This window comes from Centruroides sculpturatus, unplaced genomic scaffold (genome assembly GCF_000671375.1).
Source record: "Centruroides sculpturatus isolate CEXI.00-Female unplaced genomic scaffold, Cexi_2.0 scaffold234, whole genome shotgun sequence".
Lineage (NCBI taxonomy): Eukaryota > Metazoa > Arthropoda > Arachnida > Scorpiones > Buthidae > Centruroides > Centruroides sculpturatus.
This window is the reverse complement of record NW_019384411.1, coordinates 751,300-776,687: the sequence shown is the minus strand read 5'-3', so window position 1 is coordinate 776,687 and position 25,388 is coordinate 751,300. Positions and strand designations below refer to the sequence as shown.

Sequence of the window (25,388 nt, the reverse complement as noted above, 5' to 3'; positions counted from 1 at the left end):
TAAAGTAAAATGATAAATTTCCTAATAACTGTAAGACCCTTTGGTATAAAAACCCCGTATAAAACTACACCTCAAACAGGGAAACTATGCAGGAAACCCCTTATTTCTGTTTATTATTCTACACGAACGTAACTCCTTTAGACATCATGCAAGTATCACTTTATCATACTTCATCAAATAGTTAAATTCAAGCCAGATTCACCACACACGAAGGCATTTGTTAAGAGAAATCCTTAGATAAGTAATCAATTTGAAGGATTTAATACAAAATCCCTTTAAAATAATCGAATTTTAATGATTGGAGGGATCGCATTCTCGAAAATTAAGTAGATGGTTTCCACGAGAGGCGAGATATAGTCCTCTCACCCAAAATGCCAAAGTTCGTTTCCTAGTGTTTTTCAACTGATAATTTCGTCTGGAAAGAAGGGCACGCGAAGAGCCCCGAGAGCTAGAATAATGCGTCGATGCTTAAGAATAAAATTAAAGCGATAGGGGGCCTTTCGGGGTCATCATATGCCTTAGGCACCCCGTTGTTGGAAGAAATGTAGTTGTCTAGAGCACCTCCTTGGGGTGAAGGCTACTGAATAAGTAGATGAGGTCCAGTGGCAAGTGCCTTCGGGGTTCTGACCTTCCGCTCGAGACGGTAGGGGAAAAGAAAGCGGATGTTAACCCCCCTCGTGCTTAAATTAATAAAAACACAAAAAAAAGAAGAAGAAAGCACGTGGGACCATCCACCTACGAATTGTGTTTGTAGAAGAGTAAAATGAGTCTCAGATAAGAGCTTCCAGCCTAATCTGGGAATTTCAGGCCATCATCACGATATTAAATTCCACGCTGAGTAGTCTAGTCACGTGGGAGTAGGATCGTGACGTCACGCTGGCCAAATCGGTCACGTGCTCCAGTCGCCTCCGGTGAGGTCGGTAAATAAACATTCTCCCCGAACCGTGGGAATTGTGCATTTTCCGTGGTTACGTGACAATCCATTTCGTGCGTGTGGAGGGGGTTCAGACGAATTTCCGGGCCCGGTAAGCGCGCGCGCGCCTTCATCTTTTTTTCTCCCCCCTGTATTTCACTGCCCTCCGGATGCGTTGGCCCCTTAATAGGTCACAATGGGGCCTTTATCGGATCGTGTAGTGTCCAGTGATGCGTCGTGTGCAGAGGGATTGTTATCCGACATCCGTTCATCCAGTCAAGTTCATGACTGGCAAAATGCCAGCGATTGGTAGTGGTTGGTTGAACACGTGGGTTCGGTTCCCACGACCCAACTAGGCAACGTGTGGCGCCGCGTGCCTGACTCGGACGTGGCATCACCTAGGATGCAACGGGGTGTCAAGGGTGAGTGACACAGACATCCGACGTTTGTGTCTCTTCGCACAGATGCATACAAAAAGCCCTCCGTATGCCGTACACACACATCTTGCACAACCTCGACGTTTGAGGTTATCGTTAAGGCTGCAAACCCCCCTCGTACCGGATCCGGTTACTTCTGCTTTGTCACTACGTTTGCACTCGAACAAACTTTCCAATTAGAAATCAGCCAGTTCCTTGTGTTGCGCCCCCGAATCATTTCCCAATTTTTATCAGTTCGACTTTTGTCTGCGGGGGGAAGCGTGACCCGGGGAAATCGAGCTGTGAGAAAGTTCGACTCTGATTCGCGTTGACGGAGAACGTCTGTGACGTCACGTCCCACGCGTGCATCTGTCACGGTCGGAAAGGACCAATGGGGAGACGGTGCAGGGGCGAGTTTTTAGAGCGAGCGGCGTGAGAACCGTGGCCACAAGCACGTGCGTGACCGAGTAAGGAACATTATGAGACGGGATACGAGTGACATGGAGTCGGATTTTGACGAGGTCTTCACAGACGATCCCTCAAAAGGGTAAGTTCTTTCACGTTTTCTACGATACGAAACCCCTTCTAAGCTCACAGAACCCTGTCTTATGCTGCGAAACACCTATCTGTGCCTTACGCAATTGCGAAATTTAATTGTGATGCGCTTCCTGTTCTTCTAAAACCCGAGCACCCTTAGTGTTGCTAGTGGCACCATCGATGGCGTTACTTTAAATGGTACCTTTGCCATCGCGCCAGTATCAAGGTTTTAATTTGGTAACCTCCTGGTTGCTCTAGGTGTTTAAATTTATATGCATTACACGCTTAAACTAGTTTTTACAAGAAACAAAAGCGGGTGACTCATGGTGTAAATAAAAAAAATGAAGCCACAGAATGCCTCTAAGCTAAAGTTTTAGTACTTTTACATAGTTTTACCCTAAAACAATCAAATGCTGCGCGTTATTCCGCTTAATTTTAGGAATTTGTGGATGTCTGTAGGAGTGTTAGGGATTTATGACAGTTTTTTATTGGTTTATAGACGATTTTCAGGAATTGTGTCTTTATGGAGAGGTTTTAAGAGTTTACGAATGTATATTAAAGGGTCTTAAGGGTTTCTAGACGTTCATGAAGATGCGTATGGAGATATTTTAGGACATCTTGTAGTAGTTTTATGGCTGTTTATAAAAGATTTTAGATGCTTATGAATGTTCTTAGATGAGTTTTTAGAAATTATAGATACCTGTGAAAATATTTAGAGGTTTATGGAGAGAAGAGACTTTAAAGATCTTTTCAGGATTATAAATGACCTAAGTGGATGATATCAATATCCACAAACCCTAAATATTTAAGTATGTTCTGCTAAAGAGAATTAACAGAGCATATTTAAGGTTATGTGTAGCTAATGACTGAAAAAGTAATTCTAAAACTAACAGTTCCTGTTTGATGTAGATATTTGGCATATGTTAATTCCTCCCTTTAATTGATGTAATTACTCAGTAGAATAACTGTAATCTACTGCATCGCTCAAAGAATTATCGCAGAGCTTCCACTTCATGTTAATTATCTACATAGATATAATTACGCTGTCCATTTCTGTACAGTAAACAATGGAATATGTTCCGTTGACGTGTGTCGCCACTCCGCTTTTTAAACACTTATTGCATGCCGCTACGTAACAGGTACTATTGTGAAGTTGACGTTTCATTTTTCTGGGAACTTTCATAGATCAAAATCAGGAAAATGGCAAAAAAAAAATAACTGGTTTGAGTTATAGTGTCTTTTTTATCTATTATTTTTGTGTTTAATTGTTGGTTTATATTAACAAGAGACAAAATTCACTTTTATATGTAATTTTGTTTGTCTCTTGTTAAACTTAAATCAAGACTGTAGTTTAATTTCTATCCTGTTTTTAAAGTTTTAATGGCTGAGGTTTGCTTAAAAAAATATACTTTAGTCATCAGATTTAACCAGAATATAGTAGTACGACAACTATGTTGCAACAAAATTGACAAATTAGATTGGATAAAAGCTAACTCTACACCAACTGAAGCTTTATTTATAACAAAAACTATAATTTATGCTGATAAGCTCAAAACTGTTAGAGATTCTATCATCTTTTGAGTGAAATATATGAAAATTTTTACTAACTGAAGTAACAAATTCTAGCTATAATCTTAAACAATTACATGCAAGTGTTATGAATGAATAAACTACATTGTCAACTGAACTGCAAACTCACACAATTCTGGTGCAACCTTTTGTTAACTGCTGTCCTAGAAAATATGTATGAAATTATTGTTCTTTGTTACTAGACTGTTTAAGCTTTAAACATGGTCCCAATAATCATTTTTCTTTCATTGTTACATTACAGATCTGCCACTCAAATTAATTCTAGAAGTCAACTGGTCACCAGGAAGAGAAGAAGAGGGGTGAGTTTGATGAACTATTGTCATAAATTGGGCATTACTGTTCAAGCAGGAAGCTAAACTGTTAAATTTGTGGTGTGTTAATTCAAACAAAATTCCATACATATAGATTATTGAGAAGAGACGAAGAGATCGCATCAATAATTCTCTTTCAGAATTGAGGCGCTTGGTTCCGGCTGCCTTCGAGAAGCAGGTGAGTGGCAATTTGGCTTTAAATATGAATTTGGAAGTTGTTTGCAACATCATAAAATTTCACTTTCCTTTCTTTAGGGATCTGCTAAGTTAGAAAAAGCTGAAATACTGCAAATGACTGTGGATCACCTTCGTACGCTTCATTCCAAAGGTAAAGAAAGCTTTGATATGCACACTCTATCAACACTTCAAATTATCTTAATCTTTGATTTAGAGTGTATAAACTAATGATTATTTTCAGGTTTTGACATATTTAACTCTAACCCAAATCAATTTTCCATGGATTATCACAACATTGGTTTTCGTGAGTGTGTTTCTGAAATAGCACGCTACCTGGTGGGAATGGAAGGAATGGACTTGCAAGATCCTCTACGACTGCGGCTCATGAGTCACCTCCAGTGTTATGCTGCTCAGAGAGATCTAGCCATCAAGTGTTCAAACCCCTGGTCTCCCACAACGCCGATCATCCCCGAAAATCCAGGATCAACCTCTCGCTACGAATCGACATCTTCGCTGCACGTAAACAGAGATTGCACCCGATCCACGGGAGAGGAGGCGATGGCCTATTCACCACCGAGTTTCTCACATGCCACTTCTAGTTCTTCAGCACCAGTCAAACCATACAGGCCGTGGGGAACAGAGTTGGCATACTAACACAATGCTTATTTATTACATGTAAATAGTGTCTATATATTCATAAAGTGAGATTGTAAGTTTTAAATCTGTTTATAGATCTTGAGAGGATATAACTAAAACAGGCTGAAGAGATTACTTGTGTGTTACTTAAAATTTGGCAAGTTGTGTATTTTCAAAATTGTAAGTTAATAAATAATTGTTTTTAGTGGATTCATTTTAAAGTTTTGTATAAGTGCTGAACACTTACAAACCTTTGATATATTCGAAAAAGAAATACAAGAGTTTCTAATGTAACAAATGTAAAATTTTCAAGATTATTAAATTAATAATGAAAATTTACATTTAGATGCTCTTAAATTATCATTTATACAATACGAATTCAGAGTCTTGTTTCTATTACAAAGCTGCTATTTCATCTATGTTATGATGAAACAAGGCTCTCAAATTATATAAATGAAAAAAGAAGACTCGAGCCTTGATCTCACTTGCCCATTTTCAACTTGCAGTGACGAACAATGGTGGCATATGTTTGGTGGCAGCACTATAAAACTTTATTCCATTAGAAGTGATAGCATTTGTGGCTATGCAAATAGCCAATTGGAGATGCTAAAACATCAGCCAATTAGATGCACAATCACCTTTTTAGACTGATATAGATTCTATCATGCTGATGATAGATATACGCTTCCATTTTGGCTATCAAAAGCAGTGAGTTTTAGTGCAAACATTTGACACCAGAACTTTCCTTGGTGGTCAACAAACTGCTAGGGTGATTGTTACCATAGTAACTGCTGCTGGAAACTTGCAATTGGAATCAAGGCTTTACATTATTTAAATGATAAGAAAGTAGATTCAGAATGTCATCTATATATAAACTAAGAGCTATATTTCTGTTATAACACACTTCATCTATATTGATGTTACAGAAATAAAGCTCTTTAAAAGTATAATTTATACAAATTACAGGTCTTATTTCTGTTAGAAGTATGTATGACAATGACAAAAACAAGATAAAAATGATGAAATAAGGCTCTTAAGCTGTGTTAATAGTAAAAAATAAAGTTCAAAACTTCATCTATATTAAATTAGAGCCTTATTTCTAATCTGATGTTCTTTGTGTGAATGATATAGAAATAACTCTTAAACTCTTATTTATAAGATTAATATCCTCATTTTTGCACCATTTACTTAATGGTATAAAATAAGACTCAAATTGGAAATAAATTTGTACAGAAGGAAATTATCTTTTCAACAAATTGCCAGATGATGGTACCACATCATCTCTTGTAGGAATTTTGGTAAATCTGTAATCAAAGAAACATTTTTACATGATAACTTCAGCCGAAAACTGTCACATAAAACAACGGAAATTAGTAAAATAAGCTTTATTACTATACACAAAATAGAAGCGGGATTTCTAAATATATACATAATATAAAATATACTACAATATGGCGAGAGAGATCATCTCATTTTGGTGTGGATCGGTTGCAATGTAAAAATAAGAATGTAGGCTAGCAATTTTGAACCTGTTCAAGAATGAAGGAAGATAAATTTATGAGTGGCAACGAGCAGTTAACTAAATTATACAATAACCAAAGTTCGAAGAATTGAATAGAACGTGCGCCGTCCTTAGAACATTCATTCCAACACAAAGAAAACGATTGTTTTGAATAAATGTGTATATGTATTTTTGTAATTATAATTTAACTAAACAAGAACTTTATATATACAAGTGTAAATATATAATTATATATACGTATTTGTATAATTTTCCTATAAAAAGTTTAAATAATTATGTGTTTACAGCCTGCGTCTCTCGCCGGGTAAGTCTTCTACCACAATGCAACTACAGATAAGATCGTAGGCAGTTCGATTGAACTGAAAGAAAAACATGGGGAAAAAAATTGGGAAGAGAAACGCCATGAAAACGTTCTTAATAAATGCACGAACGATGGCCCTGAAATTAAACAATAAATGTAGTAGTCATAAAAAAATCAGTAAATTAGAGCAAAAAGACTGATTTCGATTGCATTCATACAAGGTAGATGTGTTCAGGACAATACATTTTGGCTCAAACGATGCATCACCACATCTCAGGTAAAAAATATTTGAAAATGAATGCAAAATGGAATGATACGTACCAACCGAATCCAATATCTCTGGCAGGAATAACTCTAATGTGATTGTTATCCATTTGTTCCACGCTTGAACAGGAAACAACTCTCAGTCTCATGATACTCTTGCCGGGAGTCGCCCCGCCGGGAGCGATCGTACCGTGACTGACGCAGAGTGCCTAGAAGAATATTTAAATTTGAAAATAATTAATTACATTTATTAGATTTCACAGAAGAGTATATACAAAATAAAAGTTTAAAAAATGTTTAATGCATGATATGAGATAAAAATAGGAACAAACAAAAGGAGTTTTTTTTGTTAACCGAATCCATAAGTGGTCTGTGGACTGATATTATTACACAATTGTTAATTATATTAGTATAATTAACAATTATACTGTAAAAAAGTATGAAGTAGTTGATTTTTAAACAATGTCTTGATACTAATCCTTTTGCCTCTATGTCCTTACTTTTATCAATTGCTATTTGTATCCTTGTCTACTTTGGACTTTGTTTTTTAATAGGACTTATTACACTGGTGTAGTTTCTGTTTAGCAAATAGAGGATTCTTTGGCAGGTGAAAATAAAGATATTTTGTTTTGAATTTTTGACTAAAATCGCCTTTATTTGCTAAACAGAAACTACACCAGTGTAATAAAGTCCTATTAATAGACAAAGTCCAAAGTAGACAAGTATACAAATACAAATGTCTTGATATTTCTGTACAATTTCTTAGCAATAAAGATGATAAAAAAGAGGAAACCCCCTTCTAAACTGAGAAGCATAGCCTTTTCCCACCTTAAAAACAAAGACAGAACTATATCTGAGTGTTAACATTGCAATTTCTGCAATAAAATCTCTACAAATTCTTGAATTGTCAAGATCAACATCTGCTGTTCTTCAAATGATAACAGCAATAGAAGCATTTTAACCTTTTGCCAAGTGGATGGCAATTTTTTCCACAAACAATCACATGTTTTACTTTTAACAACATTCTGAATTTTCTTATTTTATTTTGTTAATTTGATATGTTAATATGAATTTACATAGGTTTTTTATTTTTCTATACTGTTTTTCAATTAAGACATTTATTCTATGAATTAAGTATCTATTTTACAAATACATATTGCAGAAAATTTGTTTTATTGCATGTTGTTTGTAGATGAACCTTTTACATTTTTCACACAGAAGAATTTTTCTTACATCCACACTAGAAACATGTATCAAGTCATTTTCTTCCATTTTGCAATTCTCAGGACAATATTTTTGAAGAAAGACTGTGATATCACATGGAAGGGATGATCTTGAAATAAGAAGCTCTTTTATTAGTTGTATAGACAAGTTTTCCAGTAAGATTCCTCTTCTTACTTGATCCTGTCCAGGATTGTTCACCACAAAAATTATTCTTGCATTTATTCCTGCAATATTCATAATTACAAAAAAAAAAAAAAAAAAACAGTTAACTGCATGTTATGTTTTTACAGTCCCTTTCTCTTCCAAATTTACTGGAAACACTGTTGATGTATTTATTAGTGCAATCTACATCTCATCTATTATGTTCATATCCAAAACTTTGATAAAAGCTTCAGCTTCTGATTAAATGTTTCTAGCTTCACTTCTTTGTCCAGGAAATATCTTTTTGTCTAGTTTTAGTCATTTTCAAATTTGGCTTTTTATTCCACTTTGTACTGTTTTCTCTACATAAATAGTACTGGCAATCATTGTATTCAATTATCATCTTTATCTTCTCAGCTATCTGATAAACTTGTATCAGTGTCAAGTTCATGATTACTCAATTTTCATCATTTCCATCATCTTCACTTTTGAACATTCCATCATCACAGATATCCATTTCGTTTCATCACCATCTTTATTAGATAATGCTTATTTTAAAACTTCTAGCATTTCTTCTCCTTGAAGTTGTCTAGGCATTGCTTATAATGTACATGTAAAGATCACACAAAAACCACAAAAAGTAGAACTAACTTGTAAACAAAAACTGCAAATGCACATACGTGCATTGTAAAAAGTACTGTACAGCAACTGTCACCTAGCTTTCGCAATTGCACAATAGTAATGGAACTACAAAAGGATGGTAAACATATACTTTGCATATACTTAGAGAAAGTATTGATGAAAGAATACTTAAAAGATGAAGAAGCATGAACCAATGTCAAAAATGATGATAACAAAAAAGTAAGTGTTGTACTTTTTACAAACAGTGCAAGTGCCGAAAGATTAAACTAAAAAAAAAAACTGTCTTTTTCCCTTAAGAATGAAGACAGAACTACATTTGAGAATTAAAACTACAAAACTTTTGGAATTATTAAGTAATGTCTATACAAATTCACAGCTTTGCTAAAATCAACCTGTGTCCTTTTTTTATTTTTGGGAAACTTTGTTAAATCTTTGTTTGCTAATCCTAATTCTATTATTTTTACATTTTGAATGAAGAGTTTACACTAAACATACCTGATATGACAACCAACCTCTAATATATTAACAGTGTAAAGAACTACATATAAACCAGTAGTCAAAACACTCAGGAACACCATGTATGTCTTGTGTTCCTTTCAAACAGTATATGAGCTGAAGTTAGTCCAAATAAAAGCCTGAAAACTGGTTTGAATCTGTCATCCAAAAAACTAAATCAATATTGGCATACAAACTGCTTATTCATCTCCTTTTGTGATCGTTTGACAAGTTTATTAGGAGTTGAAAATATTTAAATTTTTCCTGAACTGGTTTGTTCAATTGATCAACTTTTTCCTTAATATTTCCAGTCATAAATAAAACCACTTCACATTTGAAATGTCTGTGTCATGTAGTACGAGCCATACAACATTTTGCTTTGATCAGCATTTGTTTCCTTAATTTATAGTGATTTATATGACATTCACCTAGCTTAAGTCTGCGTATATTGTATTTTGTTATGACTATGTAAAATTAAGTACATAAAGAAGCAAACATGAGTTCTGAACTATCCAAAACTATTAATTTATGGCCTTTCTAACTACATCAACAGAGAGTTTTGAAAGATTTCTGTATTATATAAGCATCTACTAGTAAGCTTAATATCTCTTCAATTAGGGATTTTTCTCATATACTGCAAATTTTTTATTGTGCAAATATCAAATTTAATAAGAAGTTACACAAGATGCTTCTATCTCAAAAAATATTTGAAAGATCTCCCATTTTTATATCATTTTTAGAAAAAATAATCAAAATTTCACAACATCCCTCTGATAATAAATAGAAAATTCATGACTAAGTAATGAACCAATGAAGGTAACTTGCCAGTTTGGATAAAGTCATTTTCTATTCACACTTACTTTATAAGGTTTTATGTATGCCGATATAATTTTCTTTGTCATACAAACCATTTTTTCTTTACATTTTTATTACTTAGTCACGAATTTCTTATACTACCAGGTGCACAGCCATTAACTTTAATTATATTTGTCTAGAAACAAGAGCTGAAAGTTTGGAGGTAGATAAAAAAAAAATCTCATTTTGACTCAAGGTGTTTCTGAGAAGTTGTTCTCATCATTCATTTATACTCAAGTTTATAAGGTTCTATTCACTTTAATTTCTATTTATTAAATTGAATGTTGTATTTTTGAATGTTCTTGTGTTTTTAATAATTCAGAAAATAGATAAAGTGAAATTTTGTAAAATTTGTTACTTTGGGAATGTTGTAACTAAGTTAAACTAAATTATTGCCTAATGATACAGTTGAGGTACAGTTCTATTTAAAAACTCATAAAAATAAGTAATTTAAAGCTCTCAATAAAGCATTTTAAGTATAGGGAATAAATTAATAATGAATTTTAAGGTGTAAATGAGAAATACACAGCTGAGTAGAGAGATCCTTTAGATTGTTTGTTTACTGTGCAAAATTGTAGAGTAAGAACATCTGGCAGAAGACTGAGAAAGGGTGTGACATTTGTATTTAAGAAAAATTGAACAGCATTTGGGACCTCAAGGAGTGATAAGGACAAATGTAATTAATTAATTAATTAATTAATTTAATTAAATGTAATTAATTAAATCAAGAATTACCTGTCATGAGTGAGAAGGATTTAGTTTCAATTTAAACTGCAGTAAGGGAATTCGAAATAAGAAGTTATGTTCAAATGTAGTTTGAAAAGTTCACTTTTGGTGAAATGAACTCCAATGACAAAGAAAGTCAGAAAGAACTTTGGTCATTTGTTTAAACAGAATGGTAATGAAATATTTGCAAAATTATGCAGTTAAATTGTAATTATTTCAATAAAATGTATAATAGTTCATCATTAACAGTAAAGTACACCCACATCTTTAAAAAAATATAACAGTTTGCATATTTGCTTAATTTATATTAATATTTTATAAATATAGTGTTAGTTAATTAAAAGTTGCAAGCCAAATTCTAGAAAAAGCAATAGTCCAAAGGAAAAGAATGCAAAATAAAATACAAAATATAATATGTATGTAAAATTGTATGGAGCCGACTCCAAACCATTTTATTTTGTTTGGGGATTATTTTTAGTTTGTTATTCTATTCATTTTGGGACATTTTATTTTGTTAAGGATAGACTACCACACCTCACCCGACAAAATTCTAAACTAAAATTATCCTTACTATGATGACTGTTGGTGGCAACTAATTACATCATCAAACCCAGAAACTTCTCAGGGGAGACTTCCACAGAATGTTAAAAAAATGATCTCCTGCCCCGAATTGTCACCAAAATGCACAACAAAAAATTATAAAAGATTAAATGTAAAGGCATTGACACAACTTAAAGAAAGATTACTAGAATTAAACAAATGTTAGCTAGTCACTTAAGTGTGTAAATAGGGTTGAGTGAGTGCAGTGGTGTGCCATCCATGGAAGATGTGGATATGCCACTTCCCTTGTATTTTCTAAAATATAAATAGATATGGTGTGATTATTTTAATATTTTAACATACTTTGAATTACTTAAATTAATATTTTATTATAACTGCATTATTTATTTTATTAGAAATTTATGTATATGTGAAAAACAATGATAAGATTGCAATGATAAATTTTGAATACAGGTATACATCACCTTATGTTGGTAATTGGTTCCAGGAGAGGCGACATAAGTTGAATTTATTTGTCTCCGAATCTACTTGTCACTAGACTAAACCATAAATTACCATTCCCAGTTTTGTATTTTATTTATTAATGCATTTTTAATAATATATGGTTAATAAGGATCTATTTTAAGTTTACAAACAAATAAATTTTAGTTTTTAATATAGTACAGAAAAAGTAATCTAAATTTACGAATGCATGTACTGTAAATACAGNTTCCCGGTTCTGTATTTTATTTATTAATGCATTTTTAATAATATATGGTTAATAAGGATCTATTTTAAGTTTACAAACAAATAAATTTTAGTTTTTAATATAGTACAGAAAAAGTAATCTAAATTTACGAATGCATGTACTGTAAATACAGTCTATACTTGTAAATGTATATATTTTAATATGATTTTATATGCTTTAAATGCTTTTCTAGTGATATTACGACTTCAATATTTGTGGCGGACAGACGTAAAGTCGAATAAAATGACTTAAACTTGATTTTTATTTTTCATATACTTTTTTGACAAACGACATATAATTGGGAATGACATAACTCGAAATGACGTAAGTCGAGGTATACCTGTATACAAATCTATTGTAAGCATTTACACCGTGGAAGCTGTCACTGTATTTTAGAATACGGGAGGCAAAAATATCTTAACGGTGTAAAGCAGCCAGATTATAGGCATTGGTGCATGGACTTTACAGAGCACAAACCTCTGGCAGTTTAGCTGGTGGATGCTACAAACCAAAGTATCATATAACGCTTCCAATGATTCCATCCATTAGCACTCATAGGAAGCTATTTGACTAAGTGCATTGTTTTACAATTTGAAAAGTAAAGAATATTCAATGTTATTTTTATGTATGTTTCTTTACAAAGCTATATTTAATTATAATTTTCTTTTAATTATAATTATATTGACTGATTTTCAGACAAAATCTTTAGAATTTTTATTACTTTTACATGTTAATAATTTTCCCAAGCAAGTTTTAATTCTTTAAGTAAATTTTATGGAGAATTTTTTGATTTATCCCAAATTACATAGTGAATTGTAATATTCATATTCGTGTCCAGACACTATATTTTTTATATCTTAAGTCACTCTTAAGACATAAAAAATATTATAATTAATGATGATGTGAACAAAGATGTATTAAAAGAATTATACACTTTAATATCATTAATTTGTACGGTACCATCTATGAAATTCTACAATTGAATCTTTTTATCACATTTAAAATTTTTGATAACTTTATTTCATTATTGTACATATTTGGGCTTAGAAGAATAAATAGATTTTTGTTATTACATATAGTAATTATTTTGGGTTTTTGATTAATTTACAATTTTTCATTAGTTATTGCTCACATAAAGTCCAGACCTGGCACTAACCAAACCCTCATTTATGTAATGCACCATTAGGAAACTATCTTGGCTTTCAACAGAAATAGATTAGATGTTACAAAATGTAATATCAAAAGCAAAGACTTTTAATATAGAATAACGTCAAAAGACTAAAGATTGACGCACATGGGCAGCAAAATTAAGATAACATTGAATACTTACAACAAGGTAAACCAATCACATATTTTAATTATCGAGAATAAAGAAAATGATTGGTGGAACCATTCATTTAAGTTATTTTGCTACCTGTTTGCAACCACTTTAACTATACACATTGCCATCATTGCTTGAATAGTTTGAAGATATGTTGTCAATAGCAATGATGGTAACAAACATTTTAATGTATATTAAAAATAACAACAATAATGAAAAAACACCATATTTATTGGCTTATAAGATGCACTTTGTTTCTTTATAAATACCTTAAAATGTCAGCATCTTAGGAACTTAGAATGGCAATATGACATGTGCAAAATTGACAGTTGGCAAAATTGAAATATAATAAACAAATCAAAGCAAAATTATGCTATTGAATTAAAGCTAATAATAGTGCAATATATCAATGAACACAAGAATGGAGTGCAGAATGAAATCTTGGATGCCACCAAGACAACAATTTGTCAATGGAGAAAGCAGCATTATGAAATGCCAATTAAACAAGTGCAACCGTTAAAAATTCTACTTGAATTTGAAAAATAAATGGTGTAATTAGATAATGGAACTTAGAGATGTAGGTCCATTGTATTTAATATAAATGTTCTAAAAGCTTTTCTTCAATTTATTCTTCCAAAAGATACTTCTATACCACATCTTTTTGTCATTTGTGAAAATATATGAATGTAACATTCACTTGTGATAAACATATCATTATATAATCAAGTGGTTCCCAAACTTTTGTGACTCACAGCTCCTTACATATATGTGCATGTGTATATTTGGGGTAAACTCAGGTTTAGTAGTACTTTTTTCATCTAAGAGTAACTGGTGTGTTGATATTATAAATAAATAATATAAAGAAAAAAAAGAAAATAACAGTTCTTAGGCAAAGATCAAATATTCTATTTATATTATATAAAACGTATTTAATAGAACTGTTTGTTTAACACATAGGCTTTATTTACTTGCTCAAAATTTCATGAAAATTCATTGAAACCCACTACTGCTGTTTCTATTTTTTTGTTTTTGTGACAGAAAAATGTGTTGTGACGATTTTAAGTTAAGTATTTCATATACAGAGTAGATGTCACACATTCACTGACTACAAATTTTAACTCTACAAGTCATAAAATTAAGATTAATCACATAACAGAAATAAAAACGCCTATAGGAAACTCTTTCCCTACCTTTTTTTTCTTATTAAAAACATATAATCTATCATCAACTTGGTTATGACTGATAATATCTATCACCAACTTCACTTCAGAAAATAGCTCAAACAATTGTGACAAATTGTTAAATTACCATCTAGAATGTCCTAACTGAAGTTTATTATTTAATATCGGACTTGAAAGAGCTTTAGATGATACCTCTAAATTATCTGCAGACACTCAATCCCTAATTTACTTAACTTTGGACTTATGTAAGTTCTTTGACATAATCATAAACATAATTTCCATATAATTTTATGATGTTGTTATTTATTCTAATATAATGATTATAAAATTAAAATATTAACCAAGTATAAAAACAGACAGACATTAACATACTGCAGATATAGTGGAAATATTTCTTTAGTTGTTCCCAAGTTACTTATAATTTAATTTTAGAACAAAGTCCTAGAGATACGTACACTGAACCAATATAATGTGTGGTACGAACGACGAAACAAAAACAAACGTTTTCGAACCTCTTCTAGGTTCTTCCTCAGGTTCCTTTAGCTTTTTAGCTCGTAAATTTGATATTTCAAATAACTTCGTTCTTGCGATCGAACAGTTCTTCGATCGCAAGAACGAAGTTATTTGAAATATCGAATTTACGAGCTAAAAAGCTAAAGGAACCTGAGGAAGAACCTAGAAAAGGTTAGAAAACGTTTGTTTTTGTTTTGTCGTTCGTACCACACATTATATTGGTTCAGTGTACGTGTTTGATATATAAGTGTGGTGAGTTGTGAGTTTTTTATAAAGTCCTAGAAGTTATCATAGCACAAATTGGGGATGGACTGTAGTTCATAAAGACAATTTTGGAACTGTTAATGTATTTGTTTGAACTATGTTGTTCTAAAAATGATTAGTAAATTGTGTAGTATATATAGAAAGTAGCAAGTAATTTCATTTACACTATATGGGCTAGAAATTCATGATAACAATTTGTTAATAATTATGATGTAGTATGTTATGTTAATAATATTTTTCAAATTTTGATCATCAGTAAACTATGTAAATAGCTTTGTTTTTAATTTTACATCTAAGTTTGATATAGATTCAATGTGAATGTGATATTAAACAGTTATTTTTAACTCAGCTAAATCCTCTCTAAACCAAAATGATTATTGATTATGTGAAAGGAAGTCACCAACAGCCAACACTGATGATCAAAATGACCAGGGTCAATTGGAAATTGAGAGGCAGAGACTAACCTATTCAATATTCCACCCATCTAAAATCCATTGGAATAATCACAGCTGCTTCAATTAAATCCAGTATTCACTATGTTATGCAGAATCACAAGAGGGCTAACACTTGTGAAAAATTTGGACTTGATTTTGGACCAAGCCAAAGATCCTGCAATCATTCATCTAACAAAATGATCATATCTAATTCTTCAATTATATACAGGAAGACATTCTTAAATCCAATTAAACCATAAATTTTGTCATCGTTTTGTCAATAAAGTATAAAAATATTTTAAATGAATATGTAATTTGCCTTCCAAATAAATTTTGCATACAGTAAATTTTTAAAAATGAAAATCTCTACAAATATTAATGTGTGAAGTGTACACACATTGTTACTCTGACATGTGATATGTGTACTTGTAGTCAGAAATGAACAAATTAAATTACAGTTTGTATAAACACTATTCCAAATATACATTCACTTGCTTAAGGTTAAATGGGAAGGGTTGATTTCTAAAAAAGTGAAAGGACTGATTTCTGAGACAAAGATGAAAAACTCAGAAGGGTTGTTTTCTTTAATTTTGATATGTAAGGTGTAATAACTCCAACTTTGTTACATCTAATCTCTTGCTAAGTTTTCATCCCTAAGTAATTCCTATAAACTCAATGCATTTTGTGCCTCATACTGTAAGTCAAAACAGTTTTGAACATATGTTTTGCTAACTCAAATATGATGTTATGCCTCTTAATTTGAGAATGCAAAAGATAGAAAGCAATAATTTAACAAAAGTGTTGGTATTTGCGCATTCTTCTACTAGTAATTAATTGGATTGTATTCAGAATGTCAATGACAAATGACATTTTATTATAACCTTCACCTTACAACATGGATCTATTGCATAGACTCCATCCAGCTGAAAAATACAGTAATATGAATCCAATAATACATCATTTTCTTGGTAATTTTGTTCCAAGACCTGGAAAGAACTATATTAGTTCCCTACCTAAAAAGTATTTTTTACAATGGAAATATTCATTTTATTAGACTACTCAATAAATAGATATTAATCATGCAAGTTAGACCATCATTACCCTTGCAGTCTGGTTGGTTGGCAGCAATTGTACATAAAGTGAATATTTATTATGCACTAAACCTTACTGTAGAGTCAGTTTTAAAGTGATTTTATCAATTAACCATAAAGATTATTCTCTGTGATACAAATTGGAAAAATTGGAATTGTTCTTTCAATAAAAAAAAATTCTAATTTTTCCAATTGATAAAAAGATTTTTATTGTTGGACTGCAATTTGAAAAAATTGTAGACCTATAAATTCCCATTGTTATGTCTGTCTGTCTTTCCTTAATCTCAAGAAAGGAGTTACATAGATGAAAGATGACACCAGATAGGGAAACCTTCAATTAACTATATACAAACTTCCAGTTTGCACCAGAATTCACATTATTTCAATCCAAATATTTTCTCCTGAAAAGTGTTAGATAGAAGACAGGCACGACTCTATTATTAAAGGAAAAGTATGATGTACTGGGGCAAACTGAGTTTAGGTGGAGAGCATATGTTTTAAATTAAATAAATTAAAAATTGCAGTCCAGCATTGTGACGATGGCACAATAAATAATTGCTCGTTAGTTTTACTTTTAAATTTAATCTTTTATTCTGAAAATTTTTAGTATAAATTGTATGATTTTTGTGAATACGAAATATAGTAGAATCTCATTTTAATAGATTGCTTGGGCTGCCAAAAATCATCCATTGTTCTAAGAATCCATTGTATCAAGCAAGAACAACAGATTTCTTGCATATCCATGAAAATATCCATTATTTAATTCCCTACATATAAGAAATACATGTACTTGAAATCATTCAATCTTTTGCAATATCTATTTTTTACTCTATACAAATATGCATGTTACAAGATTATATATTATACTTTACATGTGTATGATAAAGCTGATGGAAACTGTACACATTGTAAGCATAAAAAGAGGCAAATTACATTTGATCATTAGCACTTCATTCAACAATTTGTTAGAAAACTCATCCATTTTGGCTTGTTTTAATGCTGCTTTTCTGCCTATTGATTACAACAACGACTTGATATATATATATATTTTTAAACTCTTTCCGCCCTGTGGGCACTAAGAGGACCTCTTTTTGCAAGCCCATCATGGCTTCGGCCAGGCCCACAATGGGGCTGCCGGGTGGTGAGGGACGGAGCCTGACAAATCCGAACAGACCTCCCCCTGAAAAATTTCTGCGGATTTTTCGACCTGTTTGGATTCGATCCTGGGTCCCCCAGAGCGGTAGGCTGCCACCTTGACTGCTTGGCCATCCGGCCGCCAACCACTTGATATTAGCAATGTCATGCACAGCCTATTCATTTACAACGAAACTCGTTAGGAGGGTCTTCACAACTTGGAAAGACTCGGTGACCTTGCTAAATTCTGGCACTACCTGCATCACAATGTTCACTAGGTGGTTCCTCCTCAATTGTATCATCCTGTTGACTTTCCTCATACAATTCTTCAATTGTACTGTACAGTACATATCCCAAATGTATCAAGTTCATCATCAAACTGTATAAATTCCCAGAAACATCCAAATATTAACTAAACATTGAAAAAATGCAGTTTACAATAGATGAAGTTAAAAAAAATCCATTATTCCGAGTTAAATAGCTGTTAAAAGGAGGTAAAATTACATTGATTTGACAAAACCCGAGGAAAAAATCCATTATTCCGCAATCTGTTAAAATGAGATTCTACTGTATACTCCACTAAATCCAAATTATTCAAAACCTAAATGTATATAACAATAAAAATCTAACAAAATTATATATAAAATGATGTAGATTTATTTATTTGTGTTAAATTCACTCCATATGCAATAAATTGTCTCTTTATTCAATAAATATCATTAAAAAATTTTAGCATGTATAATTATTTTAATATGTAAGATACAGTCAAGTCTTGGTAAATCTAATTTTATTGCAGAAAAGTGCCACTTAATGACACACCACAAATACTATAAAGGTTCCATTCAATTATAACAAATCTGAAAAATTTGTAGCCACCTGTACCTTTTCAATGTTCAAATGTGTTTGGATATGTAAACACTTATCTTTATGTTGCATACAGCTTATATTAGTAGTAGACTATACCATATAGACTTGTATAAGTACACTTAATGTATTTCTGAAAACATATCCATCACTAAGTGACACATACCTGTACATCAAATCTATTGTTAAGTCAAATTTTATTTTTATTCTTATATATCGCCCATAAACTCAATGTATTTTGTGTCTCTCTAAGTCAAAATAGTTTTGAGTGCATATTTTGCTAATTCAAAATCTCTCTAGTGATGTCATCTCAACAAAAAAGAATGCCCTCGCTTCAAGTTTATCTCATCTCAACTTGACCCTTGTGATAATCACATCACTTTGGTTGATAATTTTTTTTATGTTAATGCAGCTGTTAACAAAACCTGATAAACAGCAAGTGCTTTCTAAAGGTCAGAATCCATTTTCAACATCACAATGATGCGCTGAAAGATATTTGGGAAAAGTTTACAAAACGGAAACTGTATCAATAAGAATCACTAGACAGACTTTCCACTGCAGTTACCTGTGACAGTTTTAACTGCTTCTCTTTTTGCAACATAAAGTGGAAATTGGTCCTGAGAATATTTTGTTACTTTGTATAAGTGCATATCAAAGAAATGAAAATATAATGAATTTAAGTCTAACTGTAATGTTTGTGTCAAGATATTTATGATCTCAATAAAATAATGGTAATTGTTACAGTTCAAAAATCATCTCTACCCTACCACTTTGACTTATCAAGAATCAATTGTATTGGGTTTATTGTTTAATACTAAAATACAGGCTAATTTCCCTCAAATATTTCTAGTTTTATACTTTCTGTAAAATCAATTTGTTCAGATATATGAATAAAATGTTTGGAGAATGTTGGTTAATACTCCAAATTTCATACGTATATGCTTGAAAGGGCACTGCTACTACACAGTGGTGATCTGTACCACCACTACTGCACAATCAAGATTACTGGGGTCCCATTTCTTGGTCTGCCTATCACCTGACATCATCTCTTTGAACTGTTTTCATTATGGGCAAGCCAAAGATTGTGTGTATGCTACAGAAGTGCCAAAAAATGAAAGCCCACACAAAAATCATGGATGCCACAGCATGACTCCTAGCATGCTGGTTTGGATGTGAGCTAAAATCAAGTACAGATCAGATATATGTCAGGAGCATATGTAGAAATGTACTGATTTAATGTAAGAACTAACTTTTCAGATGCACTTTCTATACCATTGTCTACAGTATACTCACATTTCTTTTCCCAAAATTAATCCACAAAACTAAGGATGTTTGAGGGAAACATGCTGTACTTTCAAGGAAAATCTTACCTCAAATATACAAACGACCAAACGATGTATCACTTCCAAAGTAACAATTTCTGATGTCACTTCTAAGGCCGCCTTGATGTCCATTTTCTCATCTCTTATTAAATTTAAATCATATTTATCTAAATTTCTATTAAAAAAACAACACATTTTATATTAACAAATACTGTTTAACAATAAAAAGGAGTCTTGTTGTACTTACACAATTTCAAAAAAATCTACAGCAATGTACGTGACCATTATTTTTAATACTAACAATATAAAAAAGTCAATTGTTTCTGCTGCAAATCTCTTCCATAACGAAGGTACAAGGAACTCTTGTCCTGCAAATAATCAAAATTAATATTAAAATATAACTAAAGCAAGGATGTTATATTATTTTACAGTATACAAAACTACTTTTTGTTAAAGAAAATACTTAATTATGTAGCAATAAAATTACACATTTTAATCTATACTCTTATAGAGCAGTGATAATATTTTATCAGTTTCTTAACTGTATAACTTATTTGTATTATAACAATAGTTTTGGATTTTGAAAGCAAATAACTGATAATAATCAGCAAACAATGGCACTATATTATTCTCTAGCACAACAGCTCTCAAAGTACAGTCTGTGGATCACTAGCAGTCTAAGACCACACTCCAGATGGTCCTTAGGCTGACGTAGTCACTTTTCCATAATGTAATTTTATGCCATTTATCTGGAGGAACAAACATTTTCACACATCATGTCTCTTACATTACATTATCAGATAGATACGAGGGCTATTTTTTAAATAAAGTCCGTTTTTTAATAAGAAGAAAAATACTGAAAATATCATTAAAATATATTTTTTCCCATATTCTACATACTTTTAGCAATTTTTCTACATAATTTCCATGTTTGTTCAAACATTTGTCATACCGCTCAAAAATTTTTTAAATTCCGACTTCAAAGAAATCTGCCGCCAGAAGACATTAGGCCATGCCACTTGTCTTGTATGGTATAGCGGAGTTTTCTAAGGTCACACAATAAGCATCAGAATTGATTGTTGTGCCTCTTGGCATAAAATCCACTAACAAAGTCCCTTTTCTGTCCAAAAAGACAGTTACCATGATCTTTCGTGCTGAAATCGAATAACAGATTGTATCTTACAGTCAGCGGATGACTCAATTTTCGTAAACATTATAAACCGCTACAGTTCGCCACACAGACAGATGATACGGCTGCAAATGGCATCTAAACAAGCGCAAAGCATGCTTAAAGCAGATGCTCATGCACACATGCAAGGTGATAATTATAGAAATAAGAAGTGAATGAAAGCATTTGTCTGCACTTCATCTGTGAATTGGTTTCAATGGTCCACAAGTTAAATAACTGAAAATCACTGCTCTAGTTCACACAGTCAGTTACACTCTGGATTCATGTGTTCATCTCCATTTTTAGTCACTTCTACTACATTTTTATGCAGTATTAATTAAAATAAAGAAAATTGCAATCTCATTTATACTGATTATCGATTTGCATACTTAATAAATTCTAGCAAGTTTTTAAAAAAGAGATAAAAATCTAAAGAAAAATTATTGTATATGCCAGGACTAAATTCTTTCATGCTTCACTGGAAAGCAAAGAAACCCTTTTTCATTAGAAATAATATTGTAATATTAAATATTGTGTCTATGAAACCTTTATGTTCCATTTGTTTAAATGCATTCTTTAAACAGCAACGTCCTTAAAATTGTGAAGAGTGTATCAATTACAAACTCATTTCTATGAAACAGAAGTACAAGAGCAGGTAAAGATCTTACAATTCTGACTTGTGTATCTTGCTCTAGAAACTGTCAATGATCCAGCACAACTGAAAATTAAACAAGACTTCTAACAATAAGACAAATCCTTCATTATAATGTTCTAATTGATGGCATATGCAAACCTCAGTTCATTTTATTTATGTACTACAACATCTAGCAATCCCATAACATGGCACATTTATGCCATACCATATCTAGAGATGCCATACAGATGTGATGTCCACAGGTATCAATTTTTTACATGTAAACTTCAAACTTATTTTATAAGTTGTTCTGTTTTTGTATTAAGAGATTCTTAAGATAAGAATTCTTCTTAAAAAGATTAAATAGGTAAGTTTATTTTTGATTCCTACAAGACTGTAGATTAATTTCATCAGGAGTGATTGTGTGTCACAAAAGGGGTGTGTGTGTGTGTGTGTGTCAGATTTGCTCAGTGACAAGGCATACATTTGTGGGCTTAGACATCAGATTTCTTTATGTTTCCTCCATTCAGCTCCAGGAAGAAGCATAGACTTTTTCAAATGAATATCAGAGAATGATTTTTGAGGTACTCATTTGAAAAGAGCCTCTGATATTCATAAAGGAATCAGATGACTCCAAGTACTGGCTACTTTCAAATGACTATAATAAGACAATTTAAGAAGAAAACAGAACCAGTATTATTCACAATGTTCTCTTCAAATGAAGTAATGCACAACTGTATATCAATTTTTCCATTTGCATTATCTCCATCCAGTTTTGGGATGCATTCCTTTTTAAAGTATCTTAGAATAATTTTACAGGTAAAGAAGCACAACACTAGCCTCTACATTCTGTTCCCACATCAACAACAGAGCATATTCCTGCTTCAATAGGTGTTAAATCTCTTAATGCCACCTCTAACTTGCTCCAGAAGCTATCCAACTCCTTCCAAATGAGTGTCAGAGGATAAGAGGCAGCATTTTCTTGTGCAATTACCAATGCTCCACAGCACCTATGGGATGCAGGGATGCTTCTTTTAATTTTCTCCACATCTACATAGAATGCATTTCCTGGTCAAGAAGCCAAGTAAGCAAAAATGACGTAGTTCGTTTCATATGAAACTATCTATGTCATTGGTTTGCTTATCTGCTTGACAAGGAAGATTTGGGGTGTAGATTTAAGTCTACATAGCAAACGTAACCCACACACCAAATACAGACCTTGAACGGGAATTTGTCTATTTGTGGCTTGTTGAGATCTGTTAACGGGTTGTAGATTGGTCGATAAATTCTGATTTGGGACGAAATTCGGGAAATTCCTATTGAAATCCGGCGTGTTGGAACTATTCTGAGCCTGATACCAGGACTGCAAAACCAGCGTGGGAATGGAAGCCGAGAAACATTGCCAATAATAACACTGCCATAGCCATTGATTAACCGCATTAGCGTATTCTCCGGCGTTACGATAAGTAGGAATTCCGTCTTTTTGTCCGTTAGATCTCTTGTTTTGATCATTTCTCTCGTATAGCACACTCGACGCCATCTTGTTCCCTACTCGATCTTGCGCCACCTGTCGTTTTAATTTACTTTTCAAAAATAATTATATAATTACATAATTTTTATTCGCATTCAATTAATTAAAACGATTGTAATTTTTAAATTATATGCACTGTATAATTTTTTAAATAATAATTATTGGAAAAATTCACTCGAGATTCGAGTGTGAAGTAAAAGCCGCCATTAAATGCGGATGAAAATTTTGAGCATTTTTGACTCCGTTATATTGAATTATTTGATATTTTATAATTTAAATTGAAACCCGAAATCTTCTTTGCATTAATATTTATAATAATAATAATTAGACGTGAAATATTTCGCGAGAACATCTTAATACATGGAAATATCTATACCCATGCTGCTTAAATTTTTATATAAGCAAGAACTAAAGTTGAATTTATAATTTTAAATTTAAAAACAAATTTCAAAAGTTTCCGAAAAATGTAAACATTTTCGTAATAATTAGATGGTTTCTAACTCTTTCCGCCCTGTGGACACTAAAAAACCCGTTTTCAGCAGGTTCATTATGGGTTCGACCATGCCCACAGTGGGGCGGCCTCATTTCTAACCATTCAATTAAGCTATTGAGTCTTGCCACATCAATCACGATAAAAAATCTCTTTATTGTCTACAACAAAAAATATTCAGACAAAAATAAACACTGCAAAAACCTAACAAACCAGCGAAAAAATTATACACAAAGTGCGAACATTATCGCCCGTGTTATACGGGCATTTTCAGGTAACAAACTGCTGAGAAGACGCAGGGGATTGTCGAACACGTGTGTAGAGGGACGGGGTGTGTGACGTAAGAAGAATGAAGTGAGTTTATATTTCGTAGAAAGACTTCCAGGAAGTGGGAAAAGAGTCAAGGTCGCGATAGTTTATGGCTCTGTTATGGCTTGTAAATTTCCACTTGTTCTAGATGTTTAAGCAAATGTAGTTTAGATTCGTAATGTAGATGTGTCTCGTGGAAGTTCACCTGCATGCTGACGTTTGTTGCATTGGTAGTTGTGTATAATTTTCTTGCTAGTTTGTTAGGTTTTCGCAGTGTTTATTTTTGTCTACTATAACCAGTTGTTTAAAAATATTCAGTTAATAAATAACTTTAGCATATATTTTTTCTTTATTCATTCTGCTTAATAGGCACATCGTTTTATCATATTTTAATTCTTGACCCTTTCTAGCCTGTTGACATCAAGAGGACCTTCTCAATCATACTCAATGTTGTTTGGCCAGGTCCACAATGGGAGCAACTGGATGATGAAACACAGGGCTTGATATATCAAGAACAGACTACCTGAAAAAATTCCTGGAGTTTCTTAACCATCCAGATTCAATTTCAGAATAGTAGATCTGTCTCGTCTAGACATTTTAAGAAGCCCTTATTTCAGATTCAGGAATTTGGTTGAACCTACACAAAACAATTGAGTAGAGAAATGGAACTTCATTTATCTGGACCAAGACCATTTATGGAAAATTCTTCAACTTGAACAAAGATTCTTCATACCAATCTGAAAGACCGTTTTGAATCCAACTGCTTTAGCCCATTATTCACAAATATATTTTTATGCCTATGGAACATTAATTTTTATTTATCAACTAATATTACAACAATTATTATTCACAAGAAAATCATTTATAAATGCTAAATTTGATTAATTCAAGTAATTGAATTACTCATTAACATATTTAAAATTATGTTTAAGTAGTTATTTAATACAGCAATTTGTAATTAACTGAAAAATAAAAACAACAGAATAATCAAGCAGAAGTTAATATTAATGATAAACAATTGCCAGATTTCAATAGGCTATAATAGTGTTACTAATTACTAATTTAATAATTAGTAGCATTATTATAGCCTGATG

General features: G+C 32.1%; 2 protein-coding genes across 2 annotated transcripts; one reads left to right on the top strand and one right to left on the bottom strand.

The window, feature by feature from the left end:
- Positions 1-202: 202 nt before the first annotated feature.
- Positions 203-4,793, top strand: LOC111619030 (hairy/enhancer-of-split related with YRPW motif protein-like). Its single transcript, XM_023360668.1, has 5 exons — positions 203-1,876; positions 3,698-3,755; positions 3,862-3,945; positions 4,023-4,095; positions 4,186-4,793. Exons 1-5 carry the CDS (start codon positions 1,809-1,811, stop codon positions 4,596-4,598), a joined length of 696 nt encoding a protein of 231 aa, XP_023216436.1. The 5' UTR covers positions 203-1,808; the 3' UTR covers positions 4,599-4,793.
- A 1,178-nt stretch (positions 4,794-5,971) lies between these two features.
- LOC111619029 (protein FAM8A1-like) lies at positions 5,972-23,541 on the bottom strand. Its single transcript, XM_023360667.1, has 5 exons — positions 23,183-23,541; positions 20,410-20,530; positions 20,211-20,337; positions 6,725-6,876; positions 5,972-6,540 (listed from the first exon to the last, which is right to left on the bottom strand). Exons 1-5 carry the CDS (start codon positions 23,502-23,504, stop codon positions 6,384-6,386), a joined length of 879 nt encoding a protein of 292 aa, XP_023216435.1. The 5' UTR covers positions 23,505-23,541; the 3' UTR covers positions 5,972-6,383.
- Positions 23,542-25,388: the final 1,847 nt, after the last annotated feature.